General features: G+C 40.2%; 1 protein-coding gene across 2 annotated transcripts in view; it reads left to right on the top strand.

The window, feature by feature from the left end:
• The window catches only part of NAV3 (neuron navigator 3), a 358,104-nt gene that overhangs the window by 156,370 nt on the left and 180,514 nt on the right, over nt 1–21,220 (top strand). For both annotated transcript variants that reach the window (XM_077832689.1, XM_077832681.1), the window contains exons 6-8: nt 2,168–2,236; nt 5,091–5,230; nt 19,011–20,046. In XM_077832689.1, coding sequence (XP_077688815.1) covers nt 2,168–2,236; nt 5,091–5,230; nt 19,011–20,046 — 1,245 coding nt within the window. The remainder of the gene's footprint in view (nt 1–2,167; nt 2,237–5,090; nt 5,231–19,010; nt 20,047–21,220) is intronic.

Below are 21,220 nucleotides of genomic sequence, written 5' to 3'. Positions count from 1 at the left end.
AGGGTGAGCTATTAAGGCAGAGAATTAGTCTTAAATATTCAGCCTCTGAAGTAAAAAGGAGAAGTTGCAGTTGCTTTTGGGCTTCAAGTGCCCAGCATGTTATTGTGAAATTGCGATAGATGATAAAATAATACAATACTGTAATAGAAGATATAAAATAGTATGGAATGTGTGTGCGCCCATATATATAGAACATGGGCTAATTACTATTTTAAATCCCAGAGGAGATGCTGTCATTTCAAACCATGAATTGTCACTGTTCTGAGGTTATACAACCTGTCTATTCCAAAGGGCCGTGGCACTGCTGTCTCTTTGGGTGGTTCCACACCCCAGTGTTAGGACTCGTATACTCTTATATCTTTCAAACCGTGTGTGAGCAGGGGCCATTTCCAACCTGCAGACACAGTTCACATATATTTAGAGGCCATACTGTGATCCCTTACTGGGGTTGTATTTATTAACACGGAAATTAGCAACAATAAACACAAAGTTCGGTTCCCACTATCTCAATAACAGTCTGGGCACTTGAAGCTCAAAGGGAACCAAAGTATCTTGTTTTTACTAGCGGCTGAATATTTAAGAATAATTCTCTGCCTTAATATCTCACAGTTGGAAAAGGTCTCCCACCCACCTCTTTGTCATCCTAGCAGGTCAAATGAAGGGATCATCATGCTGAGCTGTCACTGTTACACTGTATTCACTATTTTCAGTCACTATATTCAGCAAGACTAATACGCTGCCTAACTTAGTGCATCAGCAGAAACCACTTAACTTTTTCCTACCAGAATCAATACCTCCTAGCAGGGATAGGTGTTTCTGGCAAATAGTGCTAGCCTATTATACAGGGCCTGAGGGCCAGAGGTGGTGGCTGCTGCTGCTGCTATTACTGCAGTGATTTAAAAATATAAAGTGTGGGAGTTGCTGGGTTTACGCCAAACCAATCAAAATGGAGCTTGCATTTTACTTGGTTTCCTCCCACATCCTCAAAAGCCCTAAGGCTCTGATTTCCCATTTCACCTGACCTATGATTAAAATCACCTTTTTGCCTCCCCATGATCTGGGGCTCTAAGACCTGACGGCTGCTCTACATTGTATCAGCCATAATAGCTAGAGTATATCGGCTGCAGCTCCTCCCCATAGCCATGTGTCAGACAAACCCCTCATGCAAATTGCTGGGAGACCCGGTCGTATAGAGCCACACTTCACTAGGGAGTGGCATAAACTGGCCGTAAGGCAACAGAGATTCAGCACCAGGCGTCTCCTGCTTGATGGGACACATGTCTGGCCTTCCAACAGGGTTCTGTTGTAGTAACCCCCTAGCACGGACATGTCTTGTATTGCAGAAATGCCCTCTGCATGCTGAAAGAGGCTAAGATGCGACTCCTTATGGAATGTGACAGGAAACCTAAATAAATAGCAGGAGTCGCCTATTAAAGCATCTGTCTGAGCAATGCACTTTGTTACAATTAGCTTGAGTGATAATGACAGAAAACATCAGTGGACACTTCTATATGGCTACATTTATCAGCAGGGTATCTTTCCTTTGGTGTCAAGTATCAGAGGGGTAGCCATGTTAGTCTGTGTCCACAAAAACAAGGAGTCCAGTGGCACCTTAAAGACTAACAAATTTATTTAGGCATAAACTTTTGTGGGTAAAAAACCCACTTCTTCAGTTGCCTTTCCTTTGGTGGGTTCAATTTATATCTGCATTTTGTGTCCACACTGGGTATGTAGCTGCAAATTGGAATATTTGTTCTCCTCTAGCTACCTAATTGCAGATACAGATCAGGTAGCTGGAGGCAAAAGTACTTACATATTTGCCTGCAGTTCTTTTTGAAGACGCAAAAACACAAACACAAATTTTGAAGCTGCAGATTACACTACCAGTGCTGAAACTTGGGCATTCTGAATTTTTTCCCAAACTGTCTATATCTAAACGTTAATATGTTTTTCTAAGTGAGGCAAATTACGGTGCCGTCCATTATTTCATAATCTGTACATTGCATTACTCATATCCTGCACATTAATTCATTCTTTGCTGATTAATTTGGGTTTTCTGTACATGTTCAGCTTGCATTACATTAACTCATAGTTTGCTGGTAAGTGTGTGCTTTCTATATGTGTTCAAAAATTCTTTAATTCAATTTCTCTGTTTCTTCTCATACAGTCTGAGAGCCAGATATGCAACTCAGTCTAATCACAGTGGAATTGCAACCAGTCAAAAAAAGACTTCTAGGTCAGTTAATATCTCTCATTTATTGCTTATTAGTGATACTCAACTGAGTCAGTGCCCATTGGTATTTTATTCTTTGGACATAAGTAAACATTGCAATGTGTAATCATGCAAATTTTGTACCACAGAGCTTTGTCATGGGAAAGCCTTGCACCTGACTGGCAAAAGCAAATTTGTACAATACCATTAGCCATATTTCTGATTGTTATATGTCCTGCATCTTTGTATCCTGCATGTAAAATATCAGATTTGAGGGGTTAGAAGGCTTAGGGATTTAGTAAAGCTTTTGACTCAACTTCTTACTTGAGTCACAAGTGAAAATGAATTTGGAAGTCCATCCAAAGCTCCTGTGTCCACATCCAAAATCATCACACAAGTCTCGTTCATGGAGGGTTGTCTATTTTGGTGGGATGTATTCCTGGAGGTCTCAGCACATGACATAGTCTATAATTAAAGATTAATCTTTAGTTCCTGGAGACTCCAGGACAATCTAGGGGGGTTGGCAACCCTAAATTCCTGGATGTCAGGAGCAGAGGAGCAAAGATGTAGCAGACAAACAGTTACGGACTGTGTCTACTGTCCCTGGAATAGCACAGGTAAAGCCCCTCTTCATGAGATACTTGGATTTGGAGACACAAAGGGCCTCAGCTAAAGCTTGAAGTGTACTTGACAGAGCTGTGTGCAGAAGCTCACACTTTCCCTGCCTGTCCTGTTGTCTGCTCTAGCCAGTGCTACTAATCTTTCACTTTCATGAGCACTAAAATCCACAAACAGATTTTTAGAAGAAAAGAATTCAAGTCCCTCTTGCTGTTGTAAGTTTGTGTTTATGATAAGCAATGCCTTTATTAATCACACTGTTTGCTGTACAGTTCATTGCTGAGAACAATGAACTATAAATAATGTAATCCACAATAAAGCTTGCATTTCATAATGTGGTGCACTAATACAATCTGAGTGACTGGTGATAGCTTGCAATGAGCCATACCAGCGTGTAGTTGCTTTATGCCTGTGATCATAGGTCTTCAGTCTCATTTACTACTGACACTACTGTCTTGTCCACCATTCAGCATGTGTAGGCTAACAGTTTTTATTGTCTAATACTTTAAATCTATGACAGTGTTGCCAAGGCCCTGATCAGAGGTATGTGACTTGTCCCTTATCTGTTACTTCCTACTTTGCATTTCCTTGGTTGCTTAAAATGATTCTGCAAGGGCAGTTTGTAAACTGAGTTCAATTAATGACCGTAAATGAAGTAAATTGGAAAGTATGTAGAGCAAGTTACCTCATGTATAATGTGCTTACGGCTGCAAGTTCGAGGATTCTGGCATGTAAAATATACACTTAAGTACTTTACATTTTAATAGAACAGATGAATTTCCAGTGTTGCACATGACTTCTCATTGCTTTTTTTTTCTCATTACCTTTGACAAACGATCTCAGGGCTCTGACTGCCTGTCAAATTAGGGAAATGAGAAAGAGCAAATGGATTTTTAAGTTTGTTTTAGTGCATTCTTCAGGGAACAGAAGATCACTAGAATTCATGGGTCATGCTAAAGGTTAGAATGCATACAGCTGTAGAGACAGTCTGCTCTGGTCTCAGCACAGAGACTAGTGGGGCAGGCTGGCAGCCAGAATGAGCCATAAAAATAATGAATGGATTAGCTCTCTGAGGCTTAAATCAGTAATGTAACAGAATGTGGGGCTCTTTATATGTGTTATCTAATGAAACTAAAATGATTTCAACATTTTTGATGTACCAATGTGTTAAGCAAAACATTTATAAAAATCTAACATTTTGGAGTCCTTTAATTTCTTTCCTCTGTCCCGCTATTGCCCTTTCATGATGCATCATATGATGACACTAGTATCATTTGAGAACTCTACAATAATTCACGCTGTTGTTAGCAAAGTCTTTGAAATTACTCATCACATTTGCATAGTCCATCAGTAACAGAATATGGGTATTATATCCCTATTGCAAAAGTCTGTTGATGATCTGAGTATTTTATTATGTGTTGTATAAAAAAAGGGGGGGGGTATATTTGCAGTGGTGATGGAGGAAATTTGAAGCAGACTTGTATTAAATAATCTTATGTCAGAGAATTGAATCAAGCAAAATACAATGATCGTTTATACATACTACAGACAATGGCTCCTAATTTTTTCATAACACTACTACACAGTAAGGCTCAGATGGTGGCAGCAAATAGTAACAAATGAACTGCATAGTCTGCATTATATTCTTCCATAGGGTATACATACATCTGCAATATCTACCTTAGCATATTTATTTTCAACATTCTGCATTTGAGATAAATATGCAGACCAATTTGAAATATAGTTAGAGCTACAAGCCAATAGCTATTCAAAATGTATTTGAGTGAAGTGGCTTAGTAAAAGTCTAGTTATTGTGCTATAAATGCAATTAACTAGAGTATTTACCAGATTTAGAGAATTTGGGGTATTTCTTCAAAATATTTTATTGTTATGTTCTCTAGTCAATTTTACCGTATTTACTCCAGAAAACAGACTTGTGATATATTTAAATAAAATATTACACTGTAATAATATATGTGGGTGAATCTGTTTTAGCAATGTTAATGGCAAATGCAAAGCATCCTTGTTTCCTGTGATGCTATAAAACATCTTTTTCCCTTTTGTGTGTGTTAGGATTAACTGTTATTTTCATTGATCCTGCTGAATCTAACTAACTTGATTCCTGTCATTCTTTGTCATTATGTGAAATCATTGTTATTCATTTTACTGGTTCCATACTTTGGTCTGATACTTGACAAAGTGTGTGTTTGATGTCTTTGCATCTTGTACAGCAAAGTAATTTCTGATTATACTATTCTAGGCTTCCAGGGCCCTCAAGGGTGCCCGCTGCAGGCAGCAGTACCAAGGTCCAGGGAGCTTCTAATTTAAATCGGAGAAGTCAGAGCTTTAACAGCATTGACAAAAACAAGCCTCCACAATATGCAAATGGCAATGAAAAAGGTAAGTGCTGAAAAGCCACCAGTAACTGTTTATAGACAACACACAAAGTCTGAAAGCAGAAAAGAAACAATCCCATGTGTAACACAAAAATGATAATTAAAGATGGGCCAGGAAGGTGGTGTTGAGATTAGGTTCAGGTTCATAGCTGAATCAGGGCTAAAATGTGGGTTTGGACTAGTCAGCACTGAAATCTTGTGAACAGTTATTGCAATATTTTTACCCTCATTGGTGAAAATCTCATGAGATTTGCTGTGAAATAAAAGGTGACTTGATGTTTCATGGGGGAAATACTGAGCCTGATTCAAATCCCATTGACTTCAGTGTGCTTTGGATCAGACGCTCTGCGGAGTCAGCAGTTTGTGTGGGATTTAGAACCAAAATCTTTGGGTTGCATAACCAGACCAGAACCATAAACTGAGAGGTGAGTTCGGACCTGGAGATTCAAGTTTAAACCCATTTTCTGAAAATTTTGAAGGGGTTAGGATTCAAGTTTCATATTTTGCTTCATCTTTAATTACAAGCTGCTATTCTATCTACTGATTTAATTGCTTATGTTCTCCTCTTCATCCCCATCACTTCTTGATCTCCTCCCTGGCATGTGGAGCAGTTTTTCTAGAAAATGTCCCTCTTTATTCTTTATTGCAACAAGAAGAATCTGAAAATTCAGTATTCTGAGTTGTGTAACTACTCCAGGCCCCTTTCTTCTCTGTGTAATGAACGGCATTCTATTCATATCTCTGGGTTAGAATATAGTCGAAAATGATACAATATGCATAATACCCATTTGCATCCTTGGGGTCTGTGGGAGGAACAAATATGCAGTGAATGTTCTTCATCTAAGCAACAGGCAACTATCCAGATTTTTTCTGCAAAATTCTGATGAACATGCTTTGCCCCTAGCAGCATCTGAAGATATAAATCCATCCTTTCGATAGTTATTTCATTATTTTTACTATTAGGGACAAGTATTTTGGATAGCTCTGTAGTTGATTTTATTTTATCATCAGCTTGCTTATGGCAAGACATGCAGATTACATCCATAAAGTGTACAGGATATGTACTGAGCAGACAATATATAGTTCACAAATACTATAGTGGACTTATGAAGTAGGAGGTGTGGCTGCTTGAATGAAGGTATGTACAATAGTTTAGGTTTTAGAAATGAAACATGATTTTGACATAAGTTTTCAGTTGAAACAACAGCATATGGAGGAATGAATGATTAAAGGTGGGAAACTTTTTTCCATAGTTGTAGATGCTAGTTTTTCTCAGCTCACTGCTTGCAGACTGTCTTTGGACTGCTAAGGCTTGCCTTGCAATGCACATTTATGTGGCTTTTTCTGTGATGGATTTCTTTACTTTCCCATTTCTTTCCTGCACAGAATAAGAACCTTGATGAGATTTTTAGTGAAGTCATCACTTGAAAGAGAATAAGGGCTGCTTTGTTTGTATATAATCATTCGATTCATTTTACAGGATATAGAAAATGTAATGTTGCATAAATACCGAGTACTATATTTTAAATTTTCTGTCTCTGCTCTTTTTTCTTACTTCAAATAACAGCAGCAAAGATCTGAATACATTGATTTTATATGAAAACATAAGACAAATCAAGTTTATTTTACAGACATATATATGAAAGCAGAAGTTAATGAGGAAAAACAACTATAGTGAGTGCTGGGATAGTAAAATATTTCATCTAGGATCCTAAAAGGACAAACAGAAAAGTGTATCAGAATCCACCATATCAGTTCCTTTGCCTAAAGAGAAAAAAACTGCACCAAACTGGTTTTAAAGTTAATTATTGTGATGTGTATATTGTTTAATGTTTCTGTGACCAGTTTAAATAGAAACATTTTCATATCTAAGAACTTGTCTGGCATGAATGTATAGAAAATATGTATGAAACAAACTTTCTTTCTAATAGTACTACTGCTACTAAATAATAATATTTAGCACTTGCTACTAAAGTAACTTGAAAAGTTGTTTTTCCACAGCAGCACAGCACAGCACAGCACAGGGAACTGAAAGCTCTATTTTTAATGTATGGTCTTTGCCATGGGCACTACAACGAGACAAATTAATGCTAGCAGCCCGAGTAATACCAGTGTATAGTGCTTTCATAATATTAAGTGACCATTCTGATAACCTTCCTGCATGGTAAATATGAATATATTACAGATAAGTAAGCTGAGGCAGAGAAGTTAAATTGCTTGCACAAGGAAGTGATTGTGTGAGGAGGCATCAGAACTCAGGAGCTGCGGACTGTCAGGCCTGTGCTCAGACCACTAGTAGTGCATAGTTCTCTTCAGCATGACTCAATATATGCTGTATGAGTTTGAATACATTACACAGGGTTATTTACACAGTTTACACACATTGACACGTTATCAGGAATTGGTATTAATTGAAACTTCAGTTACTGTATAATTAACATGGTTTCCAATTGAGTTACTGTCAGGGATGGACATAAATTTACAGATTCAAGTGCCCAATCCTGCTCCAATGCAACCAAGAATGGACCCAAACTCAGATCTGGCCCAAACCTTTACACACACCTTGACAGTTCTTGGACCCTTTTTGAGGTTCATTTGTAACTTATAAATAAGTAGGGGTGTATCCCGTAAGGAAGAATTCACATGAGGCGAAATTCTGACCCTGTTGAAGCCAATGGGAGTTTTGCCATTGACTTCAGTAGAGCCAGAGTTTCACCCACAAAGTCATTCTGCCCGAGTTAGAGTTTACTTTATGATAGCTTTGATTAGGACATGTCGACCCTGAGTACATAACACATATCAAAAATCTAAACACGACAATGCTAGAGTATTGCAGTGAGTTGGCTCATATGGGCTAAGTCTGCTGATCTTTTTCCTTCTTCCCTCCCCTGGATGCTATATCCTTTGGAGGGATTTTAGTCAGAGTATCCGTCTTAATGGAGTGTCTGCTTCTGAAAGAATAAATAAAAAAGAAAATAATAGAAATAATTCTTTCATTTTGAAATAACAAGAATGAAGTAATTTAACTTAAATTCACACTTTTTAGGAAGAACAGCCCTGCAACAATACACATTTATCCCAAATATAGACTTGTTGCAGTGATTCTCAGACTGTATTCGGTGTACCACCTTCAGAATTTCAGTCAGTGGTAGTATACTTTAAACTAAATCTCATACAACCTGACTGCGCCCACTTACCACCAATATTACAGGTTACCACAGTTTGAGAATCACTGTTCTAAAGCATAACATTGTGTGAATTGGAAAGATAAATGTTGTCAGTTAAGAGTAGGAAAGAACAAATGTTCTGATTAATGTTCTCACCACAACGTGCTAAAAAAAAGACTTTTAGAATTTGACTATTGCCCCTAAATTATTTGTGTTGCGTGGAGCTTAAACTGAAATATTTTCACTGTAGTGAAACAGAGTCATATGACTATAACCCCACTTAATAGTTAAAAAAAAAGCCTAATAAAGATAAATGCTGAACTTCTGGCAATGAATGTTTGTAATATAAAATAGTTTTACCTATCTTTGGGGCATGCATATGTAGCTCTCCTGTGGAGGTTTTCCCAAGAATCAATAAGCATGTGGGGTGGGCAAACTGGTTTGAAAGTGTTTGGTTATGATCTCATATTTTCATTGTCAACAATCTATTGGCTAGTCTAAGCTGCTTTCTAACCTTCACACAACTCCTATTGAATTGATTGGGATCACTCATATGCAAGACATTTGCTAAACTTTAAAAAAACAAAAAAAACAACAACTTATCCCCCTTCTCGTATATTGACTGTTACAGAGCACTCTAATTGTACTGAGTAAACACACCTTGTAAAAACCCCTGTCACATCAGACTCCCTTTTAAAGTTTCCTTTGTTCTTATGTGTAGTCACTCACCCTTTAAACATAGCAAAATAGTTCTAAAGCTACTTGATACTAACCCTCCCTCCCCTCAAAATACATAAATGCATTGTGAGATTGCATCTTTGGAACCATCATTGCATCGCTCACAATTACATTTCCACCCTGCTTTTATTCTGTACAACTCTGACAAATTGGCCATGCACTTAGGGGCAAATCCAGTGCCTCACCTCCCTGAAGGCAGGAGAACAGGTATGGCTGTACCACATAAAGGACGACTGGGATTGTGCAGAAGTATGCACCTCTATGTGGTATGAAGTCCTTTTATGGGGCAATGTACTGCCCTACAGCAGACACATGTTAAAGGTGAACAGAGCTATTTCAGCCAGGGGATGAAATAGCCTTCACAGACTGGCTCCCCAGCCATTCTGTGGGCTTGTGGGGAAAATGTCTATACCTGTACATTTCACAAGCCCTAGCTAAGCTACAACTGGGGCTTTGGTCTGGAAATGTTACATGAGAGATTCTATTATATTGGTATTATTAGGCCTATATGTTTGTTCTGGTTTCATTTTATGTCCATTATTTTGTTACGCGCCTTAGGGAAAATCTGACATTGGCTACTGTCAGAAAGTCTGCATCCAGGAGAGGTAGTGCAGGATGGCAGTTCACTATGCCAATCCAACTCTCTCAAAAGCAAAAAAAAAAAAAAAAAAAAAAAAGGCACTGTAAGATGATGCTTAGGGGGTCAGAGCATTCTTCTTGGTGTATGCTCCTGATCCAGTAACATATGCTTATGTACATATATCCCTGTCATGTGCCCCTTTACACAACCATATAATCATTGTTCTCATAGCAGGAAAAATCTGAGCAGGTAAGTGGAAGAAGAACGTTGTGTGGGTGGCTGTTTCTGATTAGCATATATATAGGCAACAACTGAATTGTCGTTTGTGCTGGATTGTATATGCAAACTTCTGTATGAGTTGGTGATTTACAAGTGTCATAACCATACAGCTAAGGGTAGCCTAGAATTCCTCCTTACCTGTAAGGGGTTAAGAAGCTCAAATAACCTGGTTGGCACCTGACCAAAGGGACCAATGGGGAAAGAAGATACTTTCAAATCTTGCCGGGGGAGGTGGGGGGGGGTGGGGAAGGCTTTGTTTTTGTGTGTTCTCTTGGGAAGCAGAGAAGCATCAGGTCAGAAAACTCCTTCTCCTATAAACCATCCTAAAAGTCTCTCATATTACAAAAATTGTAAGTAAAAGCCAAGCAAGGTGTGTTAGATTATCTTTTGTTCTGCTTGTGAATTTTTCCTTTGCTGGAGGGAGGTTTATTCCTGTTTTTTTGTAACTTTGAAACTAAGCCTAGAGAAAGTTCTGCTGTGTTTTTGAATCTTTTGTTACCCATAAAGTTATTTTCTATCCTGATTTTACAGAGGTGATTTTTAACTTCTTTTTAAATAAAATCCTTTTAAGAACCTGACTGATTTCTCTATTGTCCTAAGACCCAGGGGTTTGGGTCTGTGATCACTTTGTAACCAATTGGTTAGGATATTATTCTCAAGCCTCCCAGGGAAAGGAGGTATAAGGGCTTGGGGGAATATTTTGGGGGAATAGGAACTCCAAGTGGTCCTTTCCCTGATTCTTTGTTAAATCACTTGGTGGTGGCAGCGTACCATCCAAGGGCAAAGAATTTGTGCCTTGGGGAAGTTTTAACCTAAGCTGGTAGAAATAAGCTTAGGGGGTCTTTCATGCAGGTCCCCACATCTGTACCCTAGAGTTCAGAGTGGGGAGGGAACCCTGACAACAAGTTTAAGATGTAAACGTAAAAATAAAATTTAAAAATTAAATACACAAATATATCAGTCAGTATCAGGAAACAAAACCTTTTATTCCACTTCATTATCCATAAAGATGGACTATTGGTATACAGATATACAGCATCTGTTTAAGATGGAGATAGTTTGCCTGACAAAGTATAACGTAAATTACATAAGGATTTTTACGTTTGTCTGTAGTATCTGGATTCTGGACTTTAATACGGTATATGTGTTACAAGAAAACAGAATATCTTATTTCATGTATCTCTGATGCCAATTGCCATGATATATGTACAGGCTTGGAAGAATTTGATCTTTTTTTGTTAAATGTCAGTAAATGTTGATTTTGCCATACATGCACAAACTGACAAAAACATATTTTCCACTGATGAAAATAGAAATTGACAAAAAGGTTTCAATTTGTATTTTGTTTAAAATTTCCCAGGAATTTATCAGTATTATAAAAAAAATAGAAGCAGGTGAAAATCAGTACAATAAATTAATTTCACAATTTTCTGCGTAAATATTGTGGTTAACACTGGGGGACTGGAGCACCAAAATAAAAATACAAACCCAACAAACAGCAAGAAGTAAGAAAACTGAAAGTGAAAGCAGTTCAATGGTTTATTTCATGGACTGCACATTAACAATGTGTGTGCACATGCATGCATGTGAGTGTGTACGTATATCTTCCATTACATTGCTTGCTTTAACAGAAAGCCTCGTATTTACACTCAGACAAATTTATTATTAACATAAATACAGCTACCTCATGTAACGTATCTGATTTTCTTCACATAATCGGTATTTTCATGTACTTGAGTGGTCCAGGACTGTGGTGCAAATCAGTAAAGAAAAAAAAAAAAACAACCACCACCCACAAATAATAGCTTATGTAAAACCTGGGACTTTTGCAATAAAAATCAGTGAAAACGGAAAATGAAGGGCATTATGGACAGGCAATGAATGACAAATGCTGCTTGAGGACTTATTAAAGTTTGATTTAAGGGTATTTACTTAGTATATTTGTATGTATTATGTTGACAATTTTTGTTTTAAAGCTTTAACTTTTTGAATCTCCACATATATTGTCATTAAATAATTATTGCTTGTCCCCCCCATGATTAGGGTGACCAGACACCAAATGTGAAAAATTGGGAAAGGGGTGGGGGGTAATAGAAGCCTATGTAAGAAAAAGACTCAATAATCGGGACTGTCCCTATAAAATCGGGACATCTGGTGACCCTACCCATAATTTCACTCAACTGTGAAAATTTAAATAGATAAAAATTGAAAAAAAGCTTAAAAATAAACATGGATACACTCCGTCAAAATTATTTTTAAAAAATCAAATTCTGCCAAGCCTACATATATGCAGCTTGAATCAACATGCTGGAAATATTGATTTATGTTGTTGTTATTGAAGAAGAAAAGTTAGTGTCCTTATGCCATAATAATCAAAACCTCTCTTCACTCTTTAAGCTGGTAACCTACAGATTTAAGATGTAAAACTAAAATGTAAAAATTAAATACTCAGATATATGTTGTTTGGATTCACTCTGTATCAAAATTACCACAAGGTGGGGACAGATGTCATGTAATAAATAGCTGAGTTGAACTGAATGTGCTCAGCACACTAACAGATCTGCAGGTTGAAGGAATGCATTTAGTTGGGAGACAAGGTCATTCAGTATCAGGAAACAAATCCTTTTATTCCACTTTATTAATTGTACGATGCACTACTGATAATACACTTGGGCACACAAACAACTCTCTTTAAGGAACATTAAGGGTGTGATTTAAATTAAAGATTAAGAGCCAAATTAAAGCTCTGAGTGCATCTGTAACGTATCTGGCGCTGATTACAATTTGTGATATATGTGTTATGAAGCAGTGACTTGAAGGCGCCTGTGGGTACTTGCTGTGTGTACAACACAACAAGCTATTGAGGAAATGCCAAAAAGTAATTTTTACTTTGTTTACTACTGTCTCTTCATTACACAAGCTTAATATTACTCCAAAGGAGATATGGTAAGGGAGGTTTTGTTTTGTGGGTTTTTTTTAAATCAATACTTTTTGTAAGTAAATGAACACAAGTTAAAACTAGTAACCTACAGAGATACCAGAATATCAGAGTTAACACACCAGAACATAGTGGAGTCATATATTGTTATACATAGTCTGCATATACTTTTAACACTTTTAACAATGAAGCGCATGAAAACTGGGAATAAAGGCCACAATCCTCACGTGTAATCAAGGAGTACTCAGTGCATGTCCAGATGTGAGTGCAAAGGAGTCTTTGCTCACCTCCCATCCTGGGCCATCAGCCACTAGACTGGTCCCTGGAATAATTAAAGAAGCCTAAACCTTGCTATAATCGACACCAGCAATCCACAGCCCGTAGGCTCTGCTCCAGCAGCTGGGGCTCACCAGAAAATAATAGCGGCCCAACCGCAACCTCTGCACTGGTGGCTGGGAAGGAGGTGGCTCTACAGGAGTACCACAGTAGGCCCTGCTTGAAGGCTACTTCATGCCACTAAAAGGCTAGGATCTGTCTCAAAGCATTCCCAGTTTTGGGGGTGTATTTATGGGATAAGCTACCAGAAGAGATTAGAATGAGATAAACTCTGACCTATTTTAAAGACCACCGTAGACTCCATCTATTTGCTAAAGTTTTCTCACAGTAACTAAATCCTACAGAGTTTCCTGGAACTCGGGAAGGATAAAGAGCAGAATCTTCTGTGAAGTCCACTGTGGGCATAGGCATGCAGAGCTAATTCATCTGGGCAGGGCCTGCATATTATCGTGACGGGTGTTAGAAAAAATAAGATAGAGCATCTGTTTAAGATGGAGATAGCCTGATAGATGGCATCACTAGGATCTGGATTCTTGACCTTAACTAATACTGTATTTATGTTAGGAAGAAACAGATTTTGTGCATCTATGGTGCCTATTGTTATGATACAAGTGCAGTGTGAGTCAATACTGCTGTATTTTGTTTTCGTTGAAGAAAAATTAGGGCACCTCTCCCAGGATACTTACAAGCCTCTACTCCCTCTTATGAGCTGGTAACCTGCTTTCATTTAACAATGAAAGCAATCTTTGAGCTATAGAACTTATAGTGCAAGAAACAGAATTGTAAATAGCCCTGGTTTAACACTCGAAGGAGAAATGCTGCTAGTGTCCTTTCTCACTAACTATAATATTTAGATTCTTGGACCTTGGGCTCACGTTTCTACATAAAGCTTTAAATGCAGTTTTGGTAACACATGAACAGTATTTCAAGTGGACATTTTGTAGTGGTGCCTCAGAAGTATCTGCCACTCTGAAATTGACACTGAATAATATGGACACGTCTAAGCATCCTTTCAGTAGCCCTCCTGGTATTCTGTGCAACAATACAAAATACACTAACTTGAAACATCATCTGAGCTAATACAATTATGCACAATAATTGAGAGAACATACTTGGTGGTTTCAATGGGTTTAATCACCATTAACACTTTGTTTCTCTGATGCCACAGAGTAATGTTAACCAGCAAGTAGCACTCAACTACTCAGGCCCCCACACTTAGCAATGTGGGCTTAATTTAAAAGAGCTCATTCCCAATGCATGTGTTTTTCATACATCAGTCTGTTTTGCTTAAGAAGGCAGGCTGCTTGTTGGAAAATATGGTTAGTGTTTAAAATATGTTCAACTGTATTGATTATTACACAGAGGGCCTGATTCTCATTTATACTAAAGCCCCTTTGTCCTGCTCTGGCACTGCAAATGGGTTTTAGGACTAATCTATAAAAGGATTTAGTGGTCTACCTCATACTTTGGGACCTAAATCCCAAATTGAGATCCTCAAAATCCCTGTTCAGCTGCCGCCTAACCCAGCGTGTGCCCACATTCCCTAGACACAGGAGGGTGTGTCTACATAAACAATTTGTTCATGGTAAATTTGGGGCATGCATGAATCTATCCCAAATCAACCTGCCTTGGACTAAATGTCCATGTGGACCCTGCTGATGCACATTAACATTCATTAATGTGTTCTGATCTAGTCCCATTTCAGTGAGCACTGGGCAGGCTAGCGTGGAAAAGATACACACCTCAATTTGCCGAGAACTAAATGCTCACGTAGAGAAATCCTCAGTTTCTGCTGATGGGTATGCACACAGTTGCTAGAATCCTGATATCCAGTGCCTTGTTCACACCTAACCCTCAGCAAGATTAACAAACTAGGCATCCCCTACCTTGCCTGTGGGATCCAATCTGGTAGGACTCAGGTCACATTAGAGTATGTCAACCAGATTGGGACCCAGGCTGAAGCTGTCTTCTACCTTATAGCCCAGTGGTAAGAGCACTTCCCCAGGACGTCGGAAACCCACTGAGCTAGGGGGTACTCTGGGGTGAGTCTCCCTATCTCTCCTTTTGAAGCTGTTTCACTGTGTATAAATAAATAATCCATTGGGCCAAAAAGAGAGTGAGACTGACCCTGTTGCACAGTGGGTAGGGCACTCCCTTGGGATGTGAGAGTCAGAACCCAGCCTCTGCATCTGTCGTATTTATGCATCCGATGAAGTGAGCTGTAGCTCATGAAAGCTTTATGCTCAAATAAATTGGTTAGTCTCTAAGGGGCCACAAGTACTCCTTTTCTTTTTGCGAATACAGACTAACACGGCTGTTACTCTGAAACCTGTTTATAGACTCTAACAGCTTCAACAGGAAAGACTGAGAGAGCCCCCACCCTGGAAAATTCTATTGCCTGGGTGTTAGTGCACACACCCAGCCTGGGAGACACCCAAGTTCAACTCCTCCTGAGTCAGAGTAGAGCCTTGAAACCGGGTCTCCCACTTCCGAGGTGAATCCACTGGGCTACAGAGTATAAGGCCACTGATTCCCCTCCTTGTTTTTGGCAAAAAAGGGTTGAATTGATTTCGGTGTCTAACTCCAAGAGAGAGTTCAAGGCTCTGAATCCTGGGTGGAGGGAGGCGCTTCCCTCCAGCCTGGAAATAAGTGCCTAAATCTCTTTGAAGGGTGGAGCTTGGGCCACACCCCTCTCCTTGGCATTTCCTATTGGCTAGCTTAGGCAGCTCTCTGCTCACCTTGCTGGCTTTTGTGAATCCTATTCTTAGGCATCTAACTCTCCCCGTGCATTGTATAGGAGGGAGTCTGGGTGTCTATCATAGGGCTGCGGATTCCACTGTGCAGCAGCGTGCTTGAAGTTAGGTATTGCAACACTAAACTTAAATCCCCTTTGTGGATCTAGCCATTAAAGTAAATAAGAATCAGATCCTAAATAACTGTCAGTGTTGTGCTGTTGCAGAACTAGCAACTGCTATCAAGTACTGTCAACAGTGAAACTTTCTGATATATTTTCTCCTGTCCTGGAAAATGCACTGTAATCAAACCTCTGTCATCAGTCCTAGCAAAGAAATATGGTGCCCAAAAGGTAGAATTAAATTAGACATTTCAGGGCAGTGGCCCAGAGACGTGTTGGTATATGTGCTAGACATTTTTTGCTTGTAGGAACAGAAACAATATTTCCCAGACCACTATCTCTAGTATAGATTTCTCAACGTAAGTGTTGTATTTCTCAAAAACCAGAAAGGAAAATCTTTACTTTTGTTATCTTTCAAAATCCATCTTTTTCCCTTTCAGCGTCTCAATTCTGTGATTGGAGATGTTTGCTAATTTACTGACATCTGGGACATAGAATCATAGAATATCAGGGTTGGAAGGGACCTCAGGAGGTCATCTAGTCCAACCCCCTGCTCACATCTGGACCAATCCCCAATTGAATCATCCCAGCCAGGGCTTTGTCAAGCCTGACCTTAAAAACGTCTAAGGAAGGAGATTCTACCACCTCCCTACGTAACGCATTCCAGTGTTTCACCACCCTCCTAGTGAAAAAGTTTTTCCTAATATCCAACCTAAACCTCCCCCACTGCAACTTGAGACCATTACTCCTTGTCCTGTCCTCTTCTACCACGAGAAAAGTCTAGAACCATCCTCTTTGGAACCCCCTTTCAGGTAGTTGAAAGCAGCTATCAAATCCCCCCTCATTCTTCTCTTCTGCAGACTAAACAATCCCACTTCCCTCAGCCTCTCCTCAGAAGTCATGTGTTCCAGACCCCTAATCATTTTTGTTGCCCTTCGCTGGACTCTCTCCAATTTATCCACATCCTTCTTGTAGTACGGGGCCCAAAACTGGACACAGTACTCCAGATGAAGCCTCACCAATGTCGAATAGAGGGGAACGATCACGTCCCTCGATCTGCTGGCTATGCCTCTACTTATACATCCCAAAATGCCATTGGCCTTCTTGGCAACAAGGGCACACTGTTGACTCATATCCAGCTTCTCATCCACTGTCACCCCTAGGTCCTTTTCTGCAGAACTACTGCCTAGCCATTCGGTCCCTAGTCTGTAGCGGTGCATTGGGTTCTTCCATCCTAAGTGCAGGACCCTGCACTTATCCTTGTTGAACCTCATCAGATTTCTTTTGACCCAATCCTCCAATTTGTCTAGGTCCCTCTGTATCCTATCCCTGCCCTCCAGCGTATCTACCACTCCTCCTAGTTTAGTATCATCCGCAAATTTGCTGAGAGTGCAATCCACACCATCCTCCAGATCATTTATGAAGATATTGAACAAAACCGGCCCCAGGACCGACCCTTGGGGCACTCCACTTGATACCGGCTGCCAACTAGACATGGAGCCATTGATGACTACCCATTGAGCCCGACAATCTAGCCAACTTTCTACCCACCTTATAGTGCATTCATCCAGCCCATACTTCTTTAACTTGCTGGCAAGAATAATGTGGGAGACCGTGTCAAAAGCTTTGCTAAAGTCAAGAAACAATACATCCACTGCTTTCCCTTCATCCACAGAACCAGTAATCTCATCATAGAAGGCGATTAGATTAGTCAGGCATGACCTTCCCTTGGTGAATCTATGCTGACTGTTCCTGATCACTTTCCTCTCGTGTAAGTGCTTCAGGATTGATTCCTTGAGGATCTGCTCCATGATCTTTCCAGGGACTGAGGTGAGGCTGACTGGCCTGTAGTTCCCAGGATCCTCCTTCTTCCCTTTTTTAAAGATTGGCACTACATTAGCCTTTTTTCCAGTCATCGGGGACTTCCCCCGTTCGCCACGAGTTTTCAAAGATAATGGCCAATGGCTCTGCAATCACAGCCGCCAATTCCCTTAGCACTCTCAGATGCAACTCGTCCGGCCCCATGGACTTGTGCACGTCCAGCTTTTCTAAATAGTCCCTAACCACCTCTTTCTCCACAGAGGGCTGGCCATCTACTCCCCATGCTGTGATGCCCAGCGCAGCAGTCTGGGAGCTGACCTTGTTAGTGAAGACAGAGGCAAAAAAAGCATTGAGTACATTAGCTTTTTCCACATCCTCTGTCACTAGGTTGCCTCCCTCATTCAGTAAGGGGCCCACACTTTCCTTGGCTTTCTTCTTGTTGCCAAAATACCTGAAGAAACCCTTCTTGTTACTCTTAACATCTCTTGCTAGCTGCAGCTCCAGGTGTGATTTGGCCCTCCTGATTTCATTCCTACATGCCTGAGCAATATTTTTATACTCTTCCCTGGTCAGTTGTCCAATCTTCCACTTCTTGTAAGCTTCTTTTTTATGTTTAAGATCCGCAAGGATTTCACCGTTAAGCCAAGCTGGTCGCCTGCCATATTTACTATTCTTTTGACACATCAGGCATCTGACATCTTCTGATCAGAATGCTTTCTTGATCTAATATTAAGATACGATTATAATCTTTTAATTATTAAGAGCTTTAGTTTCAGAAGTGAAAGTTACATGGTGCCTCCATGTTCTCCTCAGCTCTGAGAGATGGACACTCTAAAACAACAATGACAGAGAAGCAAAAACATTATCGTTTTGCAAACCATATACTTAACTGTAGCCTTCTGTGTATAAACCAAGTTTAATATAAACTGCATTTTCTGTCCGTTTTTGAAATCTCAGTTTTATCTGTGCTTTTAAAGGCATAACTAATCAGAATATCATTTTAGAGCAGGGGGAAGAAAAATAATTCTGTCATTGCAAGATATATGATTCTTACTCTTTTTTTAAAAACAGATTCACCAAAAGGCCCTCACCCATCTGCAGGCATGAATGGAAATGTGCAGCATCCCACCAGCACTGGGCAGCAGCCGGTCTCTGCCATACCCTCTCCAAGTGCCAGCAAGCCTTGGCGCAGCAAATCCATGAATGTCAAACACACTGCCACCTCCACCATGCTGTCCGTGAAGCAGCCTAGTCCCGCCACGTCCCCAACTCCATCTTCAGACAGGCTCAAGCCACCCCTTTCTGAAGGAGCAAAACCCCCTTCATCCGGACAGAAATCCATGCTGGAAAAGTTCAAACTGGTTAATGCTAGGACTGCTTTAAGACCCCCCTTGTCATCAAGTTCCGGACCCAGTGACAGCGGAAGAGAAGATGATGCCTTTTCGGAGTGTGGCGAAACGGACGGCTTGAGCAGTGGGCGAAATAGTGGTGGCTCCACCAGTAGCAGCCCTAAAGCGTCGCCTAAGCTAACCCCTCCAAAAGCTGGAAGCAAAAATCTCAGCAATAAAAAGACTTTGCTACAGCCAAAGGACAAAGAGGAAAAGAACAGGGACAAAAATAAAGTTTGCACGGAGAAAACAGTAAAGGAAGAGAAGGATCAGGTCGCTGAAACATCGACAAAGAAGAGCTCAAAAATTGCAAGCTTGATCCCAAAGGGGAACAAGGCTACAGCAGCCAAGAAGGAAAGTTTAATTCCCTCCTCTAGTGGGATACCAAAACCTGGATCAAAGGTACCAACAGCAAAGCAGAGTGCATCACCTGTTTGTGCAGGAAGTAAAGAGTCTGAAAAATTCAGGACTACAAAGGGCAACCAGTCTCAATCGACAACGAAACCACAAGCTAATGAGAGAGCCTCTGCTTCCTGTAGTCTTGCTTCTTCTGAAGGAAAGGAATCCAGCCCAGCTCTGGCCCCTGGTTCTTCTGCAGCTCTTTCTGTTTCAATGGCTGCAAGCAGTGGACAAGTCACAGGAAATGGCATCGTCCAACTTCCTCAACAACAGCAATATAGTCACCCAAACACTGCCACGGTAGCTCCTTTCATTTATAGGTAAGGTCACTAAAACAATTTTGTGTTATAATTTATAAGAAGTGTAACTGGAACTGATAGAATAATTCATAGAGAATCAAACGGCTAGTGGATTTTATCTGTTTGTTCCCAAGTTGTACACAAACATGATTTTCCTAAAATTTGTGCACTACTCGAAATGACTCTATGAATAGTTGCCGTGGACATTTTTTGGTCTGTAGCTCATACATGGGCAGTTTGTTGTGAGTATTTGCCATTTGAAATTCAAGCTGTTTTGATTGGGTATGCAAGTCACATGATACATTTCTGGCTGATGAGCATAACTCTTAAAATCAGATTTCCAGTGTTGAATACTTTTGCTTAGATTTCAAAAGCTATTTTCTGCCAGTATTCTGCAATATTTGCTTAGAATTTGCTGTTTCCTAAATATTCTTAAAGTAAACTTTATTGGAATCATCACAGAAGATGACACAAAAGAGGCATTAGCGAGGGAAATAATTTAAAAATTCTTGCAAATATTCACCGAGGGCGAATTGGGTTAGCATGGGGGTAGATTGCAGCATCCTGATTCTACTCTACTGACCCCAGCATAACAATATTGCAGAAGGGCAGCTTTACATTAACCAGAAGGTATAATCTCTTATGTTAGTGTAAGCAGGGGAATAGTCCTGCTATTGTGGGGAACTTTCCTGGCTTCTGCACTACCCCAGTGAAGTGGGCTAGCGAAAGGATCTGAGTCCTTGCTCCCACTTCCTTTACCCAGTGACCTCCCTGCCCTTGAGGACTCCCCTTCCACTCTCCAGTCTGGCAGAGTCCTCGTAACCCCAACAAGACTGGGCCCAAGATTCCTGGGGGGCTCGACCCCCAACCCTGCTGCGGTCACCTAGGACAGGGGCTAGGGTGTCCCCACTCCAGGGTACTCTCTCTGCACTGGGCACTTCTCTGACCCACTGATCATTACATACAATTTAAAGCAAATGCAAGTTATTTAATCAACAATTAATTTTAAAAAGAATAAGGAAAAATGGGAAAGGTTAAAGGAAACACATCACCCCGCTCTGTGGCAGGGAACATCACAAACAGTGTCTCTGGAATGTCAGGGCAGTTCACAGTCTGTTCCTTGTAAGTCCCAGGCCTCCTTCTCAGGCCCCGGCTGTGCTGTAGGGATGCTGTGAGTTGGACACTTGCACTGGTG

Source organism: Eretmochelys imbricata, chromosome 1 (genome assembly GCF_965152235.1).
Source record: "Eretmochelys imbricata isolate rEreImb1 chromosome 1, rEreImb1.hap1, whole genome shotgun sequence".
Lineage (NCBI taxonomy): Eukaryota > Metazoa > Chordata > Testudines > Cheloniidae > Eretmochelys > Eretmochelys imbricata.
Note: the sequence above shows the minus strand (reverse complement) of the source record. Positions and strands in the feature narration are given on the sequence as shown.